The 14,043-nt window shown below is 46.6% G+C and overlaps 1 protein-coding gene across 3 annotated transcripts in view; it reads right to left on the reverse strand.

Moving 5' to 3' along the window:
• The window catches only part of VWA3A (von Willebrand factor A domain containing 3A), a 772,281-nt gene that overhangs the window by 652,926 nt on the left and 105,312 nt on the right, over positions 1 to 14,043 (reverse strand). For all 3 annotated transcript variants that reach the window (XM_063934415.1, XM_063934414.1, XM_063934416.1), the window contains exons 6-7: positions 11,298 to 11,352; positions 9,116 to 9,214 (exon numbers count right to left, since the gene is read on the reverse strand). In XM_063934415.1, the coding sequence (XP_063790485.1) occupies positions 9,116 to 9,214; positions 11,298 to 11,352 (154 nt within the window). The remainder of the gene's footprint in view (positions 1 to 9,115; positions 9,215 to 11,297; positions 11,353 to 14,043) is intronic.

The following is a 14,043-nucleotide window of genomic DNA, read 5'->3' on the forward strand; positions in this document are numbered from 1 at the left end:
TCGCAGCCCACCACAGCCCTGGAACCGGACCGTTGAAACACAGGAACAGCCCCAATATAGATACAGGGGGGACCAGATCTTCCTCTCTCTCTGCTATACATCTTCAACACCACTTTCCGCCACCCCTCTTGACTTGTGCCTCACCTCAACTCTTATAGGCACCTCTCACTCCAGCTTATAACACTTCTCCCATGCCGCTACTCATGTATGAAATTACTGCTAAGAGTAGATCAGACTCTGCCCGAGTCTACATATCTGAAAACTCACCTCTTTACTACTGCCAACCCAACTCCAACCTATGCTACTACACTGGTACACCCCTGTTCTTGTCCCAACCATCACCTTTACATCTTGTCTCAGTTCTAAGCCTTTTTCCGCTAGACTGTAGGCTCTAACAAGCAAGACCATCCCTTTGATTTCACATGTGCACTGTTTTTTTCCCACTTTGTAATTCCGTTTTATGTATGCTGTGTTTTCCTTACTGTCCGGCGCTGAGAAACAAATCAATGACAATAATAATTATTCATGAGAAACACAACCTCACTCACCAACAATACAAGAAGTTTCTGAGTGGAAATTTTTTCCTATAGAGAAATTAAATGTAGCTACGTCTACTTATGCAAATGAATTGGAGGAAAGCAGATGGGCTTACACATGGAGAGCTGGATGCAGACACAATATTCTCTGGGTACATCTATCTTCACAGCTGCAGCAAGCCAACAATTACAATAAGTCAAACCCCAGGAAAAGCCCAAGATCAGCCAAGCAGAATAAAAATAATCATTTATAACCACAACATTAAATATTGGCGCAGAATGATGACAGAGAGAATGAAATCCAAAAAACGTGACCCTCTTGGGTGCACCATGTCAGTTGTAGATTTTATTCACAAGATTTATTTTACTCTATCTGTCTGGACTGGAGTTTTCCTGGGATGTTAAACACTGCAGAATGTATACTTATACTAAAGGACACTCTGTCAACGTAAGCACTACAATATATTATAACATATAATTTAATATCTTTATAGGTTAAAAATATCAAATGAATATTTGCTACAAATATAGAAAGAAACTTCATAGACATATATTTAATCCCCCCCTCGCCCCCCCCCCCCCCCCCCCACACACACAAACGATTAAGGAACTGTACCAGAATGTTCTCTTTTATAATACAAGAGAGCCTGCTAGATCTGTCTCCTCCCTTTCCGCTGCATATAAATGTGCTGGCATCAGGTAAGCAGTGCAACAAGAAAGAGAGGAGAGAAAGCAGGCCTATTTCTGGTAAAAACTATTAAAATAAGCACTTATAAATATTCTCAGGGTTAATATAATCCATGGTATAATTTGTAATACAATGGCAATGTGGAATCTTGATAACTACATGTCATTTTGTACTAAAATAATGGGACCCACCCACAGTGAAATCTGTACATTTAGCCAGGGGCGGATTTAGGGGTGAGGGTACTTCTAGGCACAACAGTAATGTCTGCCACCCCCTTGCCTAATTTTATTATTTTCATTGATTGGTATAAGCCCTCATCTGATGATAGGCAATTTAATAAAATAATAAAAAAACACTATGACATCTTTTTATTTTTAATTATGTATACATTTACTATGTAGGACAGCTTACAGGGCAGTACGTGCATGTCCTACCCATTTATACCCCTTTTACACTCGCAGAAAAATCCCGGGATATTGCACGTGAACGCGCATCATCCCGGGATTCTTCTCAGTGTAAATGGGTACAGGGACAATTTCCCGGGACGAGCATCCCGGGATTTCATCCCAGGTCAAAAGCAGGGTTGAACCCGGGACCGTCCCGGGAAGCTGCCAGTGTAAACGGGTATACCGGGTCAAGGCGACCCGGCACCCGTTCTCTTCATAGGAGGAGGCGGTGCTTGGAGAAGATTATCTCCAAGCACCGCCTCTGGGAGACTCGGCGGTGACGTCACTGACCCGGCAATATGCCGGGTCAGCCCGCTAATGTGAAAGGGTCATTCCCGGGAATGTGTCCCGGCAAATATACCGGGACACATTCCCGGGAATGAACTTTCCTGCGAGTGTAAAAGTGGTATTACTCTCCATTCAAGATGACATACAGTATGATATAGCACAGTAGAAGTATTTTGCCGTTACTGGTACACTTCGGGCTAATAGTGCCAACACAAGCATCCAAGTGTCGCCGCTAGGCACGTGCCTCCAGTGCCTAATGATAAATTCACCACTGCATTTAGCACAACTGTATAACAAACATCGGTACTGTGGACACAATTACCACATACATAACTAGATGAGAGCTGAATGACCTGATTGTAAGTCCAGGAAGACAAAGACAGCTGGCCACACCTGTAAATCATAGTGGCCAAGTGAATTATTTTAATCTCAACTGGCTAAATATTTCATGCGTGTGTATGGTCCCAAAATCTGTTCCATTTGACTTTGGATCCAGCAGTGTGGTGACCAGCCATAGTAACGTCACTACGTGAGGTGACAGCACCACGTCTCTTCCAGATCAGTACATGATTTTCCGTGCACACCAGTTAGATGATTGCAGAGTTTGGAACTAAGGACAAATGTTTACACAGCCAGATATGGTCCAATGTTTGACCTACCTGGTCAGAAACTATAAAACTGACTGGCTGATAAACTGTAACTATCTGTCACCATATTAATTATTTCAAATAGCAATTAAGGTGGATATTGTACACCTACAACTTATTTCACAAAGTGGAAGGATACTATATTCTAATAGCTTGCTGGTGCAATATAAAAATAGGCTTCTATTGTAGTTTTGCTTTGTAATGCTATCATGTATATTAATGTATATTATTTTTGACCTCAGCATACAAGAAAACGAGTTTTATGGTAAGAACTTACCTTTGTTAAAACTCTTTCTGCGAGGTACACTGGGTTCCACAAGGATAGACATAGGGGTGTAGAGTAGGATCTTGATCCGAGGCACCAACAGACTCAAAGCTTTGACTGTTCCCAGAAAGCACAGCGCCGCCTCCTATATCACCCCGCCTCCCAGCACAGGAGCTCAGTTTTAGTTAACCAGCCCAATGCAGTAGCAGGAAAAGAGACGACAACGGTTAGTAGCCACATATACCACACTCTCACGACAAGAGAAGTGTCAGCGGCTAATGCCATATCAACCCAAAGAAGCTAAGTGCGTCAGGGTAGGCGCCTTGTGGAGCCCAGTGTACCTCGCAGAAAGAGTTTTAACAAAGGTAAGTTCTTACCATAAAACTCGTTTTCTGCCGCTGGGTACACTGGGCTCCACAAGAATAGACATAGGGGATGTCCTAAAGCAGTTCCTTATGGGAGGGGACGCACTGTAGCGGGCACAAGAATCCGGCGTCCAAAGGAAGCATCCTTGGAAGCGGCAGTATCGAAGGCATAGGACCTTATGAACGTGTTCCCGGAGGACCACGTAGCCGCCTTGCACAATTGATTAAGGGTCGCACCACGGTGGGCCGCCCAAAAAGGTCCAACAGACCGAGTAGAAATGGGCCGTAATGTGAGCAGGAGCTGACAGACCAGCCTTCACATAAGCATGTGCAATAACCATTCTAATCCATCTGGCCAGGGTCTGCTTGTGAGCAGGCCAGCCACGTTTGTGAAATCCAAACAAAACAAAGAGAGAATCAGATTTTCGAATAGAAGCAGTTCTCTTCACATAGATACGGAGAGCCCGTACCACATCCAAAGACCGCTCTTTGGGAGACAAATCTGGAGAGACAAAGGCTGGAACCACAATCTCCTGATTAAGGTGGAACGAAGAAACCACCTTAGGTAAATATCCGGGACGAGTCCTAAGAACCGCCCGGTCACGGTGAAAAATCAGATATGGGGAACTACAAGACAAGGCACCCAGATCCGACACTCTTCTAGCAGAGGCAATAGCCAGCAAGAACACCACCTTAAGGGAAAGCCACTTAAGGTTAGCTGATCCAAGAGGTTCTAATGCAGGCTCCTGCAACGCCTCCAAAACCACCGACAAGTCCCAAGGAGCCACAGGCGGGACATAGGGAGGTTGGATACGCAACACACCCTGAGTAAAGGTATGCACATCAGGTAAGGTTGCAATAAATCTAGGCCCTGCTGCAGAAAAGCCAAAAGTTTGGCTGTACTAAACTTGGAAGCGTCATAATTGTTAGATGTGCACCAAACAAAGTATGAATGCCAGACCCTATGGTAAATCCGAGCAGAAGCCGGTTTCCGGGCCCGCAACATAGTTTTAATGACCTCTTCAGAAAAACGCTTAGCCCTCAAGACGGAAGCTTCAAGAGCCACGCCGTCAAAGATAGCCGGGCTAGGTCCTGGTAGACACAAGGGCCCTGAACGAGGAGGTCTGGGCGTTGTGAAAGTAGAAGTGGACGCTCTGACGACAGGCCTTGCAGGTCTGAGAACCAGTGCCGTCTGGGCCACGCCGGAGCTATGAGAAGCAGATTTCCTTTTTCTTGCTTGAACTTCTGAACTACCCTGGGCAGGAGTGACACCGGAGAGAACACGTACGGCAGCCGAAACCTCCACGGCACCACCAGCGCATCCATGAATGCTGCTTGAGGATCCCTTGTCCTTGCTCCGAAGACCGGTGCCTTGTGATTGTGTCGAGACGCCATCAGATCCACATCTGGAAGACCCCACCTTTCCACGAGGAGTTGAAACACATCTGGATGGAGGCCCCACTCGCCGGCATGCAGGTTCTGACGACTGAGAAAGTCCGCTTCCCAATTCAGGGCTCCCGGAATATTGCCGATATTGCCGGTAGATGGCGTTCTGCCCACTGTAGAATCCGTGAGACTTCCTTCATTGCCAAATGGCCTCGAGTGCCACCTTGATGATTTACGTAAGCCACTGTAGTGGCGTTGTCCGACTGTACTTGAACAGGATGGTTCTGAATTAAATGTTGGGCCAGGTTCAACGCATTGAAGACCGCCCGCAACTCCAGAATGTTGATCGAGAGGAGAGATTCCTCCTTGGTCCACCGACCCTGTAAGGAGTGCTGCTCCATCACCGCGCCCCAACATCTTAAACTGGCATCTGTCGTCAACAGGACCCAGTCGGATATCCAGAAGGGACGGCCCCTGCACTATTGTTGGTCCTGGAGCCACCAGAGCAGCGACAGACGGACCTCCGGAGTCAATGAGATCATTTGAGACCTGATCCGGTGAGGCAGGCCGTCCCACTTGGCTAGAATCAACTTCTGGAGGGGGCGAGAATGGAATTGAGCATACTCCACCATGTCGAATGCTGACACCATGAGGCCCAGCACCTCCATTGCCGAACGAGTGAGGAAGCAACGAATCCTGTCCTGAAGCTTCAGGACTTTCTCCTGATACAAGAACAACCTCTGGTTGTGAGTGTCCAACAACGCTCCCAGGTGCACTGTGCTCTGAGCAGGGACCAGGGAGGATTTCTTCCAGTTGATGAGCCACCCTTGGGCTTATAGAAACCGGACCGTCATATCCAGATGACACAGGAGAAGATCTGGGGAATTTACCAGGATTAACAAGTCGGCCATATACGGCAGTATCCTGACCCCTTGACGGCGAAGTAACACCGTCATCACCGCCATAACTTTGGTAAAGACTCGCGGAGCCGTTGTTAAACCAAAAGGTAACGCCGAAACTGTTAATGGATGTTGCCAATAGCAAACCTCAGGTATTGTTGATGTGACACTGCTATAGGAATATGCAGGTAAGCATCCTGTATGTGCAGGGAGACCATGTAGTCCCCAGGTTCCAAGGCCAGAACTATAGAGCAAAGGGTTTCCATACGGAACTTGGAAATCTTCACAAACCTGTTCAATGCCTTGAGGTTGAGAATGGACCGGGAGGACCCATTCGGTTTCGGGACTAGAAACAGCGGAGAATAGTACCCCCGGCCCCTCTGAGCAAGAGGCACCTGTACTACGACTCCTGTATCCAGGAGGGTCTGTACCACCGAGTGTAGAGTTTTTGCCTTTATCCAGTCCAAAGGGACGTCTGTCTGGCAAAATCAATGAGGGGGTCGTTTTTGAAGGCAATGGCGTAACCTCGAGTGACGACTTCCCGTACCCAGGCATCTGAAGTGGTCTTCAACCATTCCTGGGTATACCCTAGAAGCCGGCCCCCCACCCTGGGATCCCCCAGGGGGAGGCCCGCCCCGTCATGCGGCAGGCTTATCGGTCTTGGCTGCTGGCTGACGGGCAGCCCAGGCTCTTTTGGGCTTCGGCTTACCAGGTTTGGAAGTGCGGGCCTGCTTAAGATACGCCTGACCTTTTGCTTTACCTGAAGGACGAAAGGGGCAAAAGGACGTACCTTTAGCCTTCGACACAGAAGGAGCGGTATTAGGTAGACAGGCAGTTTTGGCAGTAGCCAAGTCAGCCACTATCTTTTTTAGGTCCTCCCCAAACAGAATATCTCCCTTGAAAGGGAGTACCTCCAGGGTTTTTCTAGAGTCCAGATCCACAGACCAGGATATCAACCACAATATCCGGCGAGCCAGGACTGAAGTAGTAGAGGCCTTGGCTGCCAGGATACCGGCATGACAAGCATGGTCTAGCATGGTCAGAGGAGATTTCAGCTTCTAACTCCAAGGCCCATGCTTCAATAGCCTCAGCAGCCCATGAAGCTGCAATAGTAGGCCTTTGTGCAGCACACATGAGGGTGTAAATCGCTTTTAGACAACCCTCCACACATTTATCCGTAGGCTCTTTCAGAGACGTGAAGGTAGTGATAGGTAGAGCTGAGGAAACCACCATCCTAGCCACATGTGATTCCACTGGAGGAGGTGTTTCCCAATTCTTAGACAGCTCTGGCGCGAGGGGATAGCGAGCCAGCATCTTCTTTTGAGGCACAAACTTCGTACCCGGATTTTCCCAGGGTTCCTGACGTATATCCACTAGGTGATCAGAGTGAGGTAAAACCTGTTTAACCACCTTCTGATGCTTGAACCTATCTGGTTTCTTAGGAGGCACGGATGGCTCGGGATCATTCGTAATCTGCAGAATTAACTTAATAGCCTCCACAAGGTCAGGAACATCCACATGTGAACTACCCTCCCCATCAGCCGTATCCGAGTCAGAACCTGTGGGGTCAGTGTAAGTGCCGTCCTCATCCGACGAGGTGTCAGTGACAGCAGTGGATTGTGAGGAGACGAGCGCTCGCTTAGAGGACCTCTTGGACTTAGGCGAGCGTTGGTCAGACTTTTTAGTAGTCAATGACTGGTTCAACTTCTTCAATTGAGCAGAAAAATCATTCGCCCACGGCGGGTTAGCTGCAGGGACCACATACGGTTGTACCGGCATTGGGGGTCCCATAGGAGGTGTTAGTTTATTAACTAGCGTATGTAGAAGCGTGGAAAAAGCGGCCCACAGTGGGTCAGTATGTGCCCCCGTTGCCACAGTCCCACTGGGGGGCAAGGAGCCCCCAGAACCAGAGCCCACAGCTGCTATAATCTCCTCATATGTGCCTGTGGCTTCAGCAACACCAGCAGTGTGTTCCGCCCCAGAACCGTTACCCTCAGAAGCAGACTTGATATAACTTGCAGTATGAGGTAACACAGTACAATTAATAGCAGCACAATATCCCAAACCCCTGCGTAGTGTAGTCAGCATTAGCAGAGATAAAGGAGAGATATGGTGACCAAATCACAGAGAAAAATACGTAATACAGTATATCTTTGTGAAAATCCTATATTAGATAACACCTGACGCACCAAGCCCCCTCAGGTTATAGAATATAGGGATAGCAAGTTGAGTGAAAGACACGAGATGGAGAACACTCAGCTATCAAATGCACACACAGAAGGTCACAGTTTGTACAATGCAGAGGTTATTTTACTGAAAATAATACTGCACTTGACTAGCTTACACAGCTATATAACAGTAGATATAACAGTATACAGTAAGAACTGGATGTATATCACAGGGTAATTATACTATAAAACCCTGACTAAATGCACTCTTTCTTAACTATCACTGACTAAAAAGGCAGGTAGAATACTTAAGTGTCATGTAAAGGCACAGCGCTGACAACAAGGCGGCTTTACATAGGAGGATTTGCCCAAGCAGTCCCAGAAACAGTGAGCTGAGGAATAATGGCGCCGCAGACACTGACTGGGAGTGAGGAAAAGACAGAGATGCAGCTCCAGAGCGGGAACATTTGTGGGAAATGGCGCCCTGGGGCTGGGGGAGGGGCTTCAGGTCTAAGCCTTATCCCCCTTGCTGGCAAAACCACCGGGTACTGTGGGCGATATAAGAAGTGGTTTAGAGAGAAAACCCGACCTGCGCCCATGCCCTGGTGATCTAGTGGGATCGCCTGTATCCACAGTGTCCACCGCCAGCGCGCGCGGCCCGCCTCCCACTGACCGCGTCGGATCGCGATAAAGACCGGGTCCCGCGAGCGGGATCCACTTACCACCTCCCAAAGCGCGGCCACGCGATCCTGGAGAGCCCCAGCCGTGTGTGCCTAACATGAAGAAAACCGGAGCCTCTGCTGTAGGTACCCGGCAACCAGGGCTCGGGAGTGTACAGCGCCGCTGGGGAGAGCTGGAGCTGCAGCAGTGAATGTCACAAGACATTTACTACCGCTGCTGCCCATGGAGTCTTCACTTTTTACCTCATAAAAAGCTTTTCTCAGGGCTGCTTGGAGCAGCCCCTCTGTTAAGTGCCTGCTTACTGCAGCACCAACTTACAAAACTGAGCTCCTGTGCTGGGAGGCGGGGTGATATAGGAGGCGGCGCTGTGCATTCTGGGAACAGTCAAAGCTTTGAGTCTGTTGGTGCCTCGGATCAAGATCCTACTCTACACCCCTATGTCTATCCTTGTGGAGCCCAGTGTACCCCGCGGCAGAAACTATGTATGCCCTGTTTTGTTGTTTGTTTTTACTATACGGTTTCCTGAATTACTGCAGTGTACTCATGCAATGTCTGTTATTGTTGGCAATTGTATACTCCTACACAAAATTAAAGTTGTTAAACAAAATCTATTATTTTTGTATCTCTCTTATTAAGCATATTGCAGTAATCTATAAACAAAACAGTCAGCTAATTATAAAATCAATTTGCTACACTTACATCAGCCCAGTGATTAGTTTGCATGGACAAATATGTCAATTAATTACCAAGAGGCCTCTTAAGAAATCCATTCTCCGTGGACCACAGTTCAGATGCGATGAATCGATCAGCAGTCCTACATTTTTTCCTTTTACAAGGCCAAACATCTACGATATAAAATGAAGACTGTGCTTATTTATGGACAATTCATCAAACAATAATTCAATAAGGAAACATAAAAGTAAATACGATCTTCTCTGAGTCAGGGCCATATTCTGCCTAGTTGTTGCTCATAATTCAGAACTGTGCAAGAAAATACAGGGCATTTGGGAATGGCAGGCAGGGCAAATGCCAGGGCTCTACCCTCCGGGATGCTACAAAGTTCTACCCTCCCCTTATTTTCTACTAGCTGCTTGTTTCTAGGGGTTGGTCTTAGAGTTGTAGTGGTTAGTGACAGCTGCTGATGACCTTTTATTACCACCATTATACCACTATTTCCGGAGGACATTACTAGGAGCTGTCTACTCGTCACTAATAAAAATTACCACTGGAAATAATTAGGAGCTCTCATCTAGTAGGCAGTTCCTCACATGCGGTCTCACTGACTGCTGTGGCCTAACTCTTCCATCACACTAAAGAGAGGTGTCATTACTGGGAAGAACTGTTGTCTTGTCATAAAAATAAATCAAAACTGCATCACTACACATAAACACAATGGTTCATTTAATTGGATGGGAGAACTCCAATTTCATTGGATGGAGACACTTTAACTTCATTGGATGGGAGCACTGCATTTCACTGGGTGGGGCTCTGACAGATCATGGGACGGAAGTACTGCAGTTTCATTGGCTGGAAGCACTGAAAGTTCATTAGACGTGAGCACTGCAATTTCATGGGATGAGACTGTAAAGGCCCATACACACTTGACGATGCACACATCGTTAACGACCGTCGTTAACGACTTCTCTTAAACTTCCCTTAAACAGCTGAGCAAACGACATGAGCATACACACTACCAACGACCAAAGACGAAAGACCAAAGACCATAGACCATTCATCGTTGAAGCATCCAAGCTGAACAGTTTATTAAAATAATGAGCTGGGAACAGGGCTGGTGAACAGTGGCTTGGTCGTTGGTCGTTGGTCTTTCACACCATACACATTCAACGACGTCTCTGGTCGGTAACGACCATAGTGGAAATTGAGCATACATGCTCCACAGATAAGCGAGGGTCGTTAACGTCCCGCGGGGCCGCGCATCGGTGGTCGTCGGATGCATACACACTTGACGATATAATGAGCGACGTCGTTGATGAGGGCTGAAATGAACGACGTCGTTCATTTTATCGTCAAGTGTGTATGGGCCTTAAGATTCATTTTCTTAACTCCCAATACTAGCAGGTGTTATCCTTGTACCGTCAGGGAGAAGCGTACAGTAAAATCAGGCGGATTTCATTTTATCTGGAAATCAGTGGATTTTGTGTGCACATTGATCACTAATGGAGAAGGGAATATGGCTGGAGCAAGTGGACATATATCACATACTGGGCACATGACTTTAGGTAGAAAATACTGGAACATGTGGGCATTAGATAGAGATATATATGGTAGGCACTGGACTGTGGATGGCATGAAGCTTACAGATTGGGCACAAGAATATTTGGTGATCTTTGTACAGTGGTGGCCATGTATATATTGGACTATATATGGTGGAGCACTGGACTGTAGTGGGCATAAGGATGACATAATGAGCACAGGAATGTTTGATTGGAATGTACATGGTGGAATGTACATGGTGCAGTGTAGTGGGTATAAGGCTAATACCTAGAGAATAGGAATGCCTACTGAAGGATGAAATGTGGTTGGCATGCCTACAGAGGGTGTCATTTGGTTGGCATTGGATTGTGCACATAATACCAGTATATGCAAGGTACTGGTATGTGCATGTGAGGCTTTGGCCTGTGATGGTATTACAGTAAATGGGAAGATGGCTCTCTGAGACACGAGACTATGAAAAACTTAGAGGCTATTGCATTCTCATTACCAGTTTGTATATTCTAGACTATATAGGTCATTATATGACAGCTGCTTATGGCATGTATTTCATTTTCATACATATGAAATTATTACTACCTGACACAAACTGGTAGACACAAAATACCCTAATTTCTAACCACATTGTCATGTCACAAACAATACGGCAGTAACAGACCCATCCTGTCATGTTATCACTTTCATAACGGCAATTACCTTCCTGCTGCCTTCCATCAGCCAGCGGACTCTGTTATGGTTATGTTCAATAGCCCTACAAAACACAACATGTAAGTAAACAAAATAAAAAATAGGATTTTAATACCTACCGGTAAATCCTTTTCTCTTAGTCCGTAGAGGATGCTGGGGTCACTTCAAGAACCATGGAATATAGACGGGATCCGAAGGAGACATGGGCACTTTAAGACTTTCAAAGGGGTGTGAACTGGCTCCTCCCTCTATGCCCCTCCTCCAGACTCCAGTTATAGGAACTGTGCCCAGGTAGACAGACATTTCGAGGAAAAGGATTTATTGTTAAACTAAGGTGAGATACATACCAGCTCACACCTCAAGCACGCTGTACAACATGGCATTCAACACAACGCCAGTCAACGGCATGAACAACATCAGCAACAGGCTGACTATAAACGTAACACATCATGTGTGTAACCACAACTAATAACTGCAGATACAGTACGCAGTGGAAGCGGAGGAAACACGTACACCGACTGAAACAGCCACGGTGTCACTAGGGCATCCACTGCTATTGCTTGAGGGTCTCTCGACCTGGAACAATATCTCTGAAGTTTCTTGTTGAGGTGAGACGCCATCATGTCTATTTGAGGAATTCCCCAAAGACTTGTCACTTCTGCAAAGACCTCTTGATGAAGTCCCCACTCTCCTGGTTGGTGATCGTGTCTGCTGAGGAAGTCTGCTTCCCAGTTGTCCACTCCTGGAATGAAGATCGCTGACAGAGTGCTTGTATGCCTTTCCACCCAACGGAGCACCTTTGTGGCCTCTCCCATTGCCGCTCTGCTTCTTGTTCTGCCCTGGCGGTTTATGTACGCTACTGCTGTTATGTTGTCCGACTGAATCAGGACGGGCCGACTGCGAAGAAGATGTTCCGCTTGCAGAAGGCCGTTGTAAATGGCCCTTAGTTCCAGAACGTTTATGTGTAGATAAATTTCCTGACTTGACCATTTTCCCTGGAAGCTTTCCCCCTGAGTGACTGCTCCCCAGCCCCGGAGACTCGCATCCGTGGTCACTAAGATCCAGTCCTGGATCCCGAACCTGCATCCCTCTAGGAGGTGAGAGCTGTGTAGCCACCACAGGAGTGAGATTCTGGTCCTTGAAGACAGGATTATCCTTCGGTGCATGTGCAGATGGGACCCGGACAACTTATCCAACAGGTCCCACTGAAACTCTGGCATGGAATCTGCCAAACTGAATGGCCTCGTAGGCCGCCACCATCTTCCCCAGCAACGGAGTGCATTGATGGATCGATACTTTTGCTGGTTTCAGAATTTGTTTGACCAGGTTCTGAATTTCCAGAGCCTTTACCACTGGAAGAAAAACTCTCTGTAATTCTGTGTCCAGAATCAATCCCAAAAACGACAGCCGTCTCGCCGGAACCAACTGTGATTTTGGCAAGTTTAGGAGCTTTTAAAAAAAATATATATATACTGCGGGGGTCCGGACAGTGCCCTGGCATTTAGTCCGCTCTTGCCAGGTAGTTATTGAGGCTAGATATGCTGCCCAGGGCACCCCCCACGCCCTGCACCCTGTAGTGCCGCTGTGTAGTGGGAGCATGGCACGCAGCGTGCGATCGCTGTGCGGTACCTCAAAGCCGTCACTGAAGTCTTCTGATCTTCTTCTACTCACCTGTCTTCTGACTTCTGGCTCTGCAAGGGGGGTGACGGCGGGCTCTGGGAACGAGCATCTAGGCATACCTAGCGATCAGACCCTCAGGAGCTAATGGTGTCCTGTAGCCAAAGAAGCAGAGCCTTGAAACTCACAGAAGTAGGTCTGACTTCTCTCCCCTAAGTCCCACGAAGCAGGGAGACTGTTGCCAGCAGTTCTCCCTGAACATAACAAAACCTAACATAAAGTCTTTTCAGAGAAACTCAGTAGAGCTCCTCAGAGTGCATCCAGTCTGCCTGGGCACAGATTCTAAACTGGAGTCTGGAGGAGGGGCATAGAGGGAGGAGTCAGTTCACATCCCTTTGAAAGTCTTAAAGTGATGTGAAAATGAAACTAAAAATTCGGTCACTGCTATCTATTTATTCTTCACTCTTTCAAGTGTTTAGAATGTATCCATATTTGTTGCAATAATCTTTTATTGAATGTCCAAATGGAAACAATGGTATCCTTTTAAATGTACCTCTGTGAGAGCTGTTAAGGACTGGGTTATCACTCTCAATTGACAATCTCTCTCATTCTTGGAAGTGTGCGCATCACTATTTCCAAATTTAATAATCAGACACTATCAGGTCCTGTCTGGTATATATGATTTGTCCTACGTTGTTCTAGGTATCTATCTCACAGGGTTATATTTTCTAGCCCCCTATCAAGTAAATGAATGAGGAATTATTAATATAAATTTTCATCTACTATATTGTCATTTATTGTTTGGGATCACCTGACCTATAGGTTATGTTAAAAATATGATATCATACCAATTTGATAAGAACTAATAATGATCATAAACATGTGGCACTTTCCAAACTGATTTCTCTCCACCTGCATGCTATTTTTGCATGCCTGTATACATGATCTTAGTTCATGCCACATGGGTTTGAAGGACAAAATATGTTCCCTGTCAGTTATTCAGGAATCCTGTCGATTTGAAATGAGCCCTACATGATAACCAAAGCTGTGCTATTGGGTAACTAATGCCCCCTGATCATGGCTTCTATTCCCACATCCACACTTTATCTGAAAATTTATATCAGTTGAAATAGTGTGG

This window comes from Pseudophryne corroboree, chromosome 7, assembly GCF_028390025.1.
Source record: "Pseudophryne corroboree isolate aPseCor3 chromosome 7, aPseCor3.hap2, whole genome shotgun sequence".
Taxonomy (NCBI): domain Eukaryota; kingdom Metazoa; phylum Chordata; class Amphibia; order Anura; family Myobatrachidae; genus Pseudophryne; species Pseudophryne corroboree.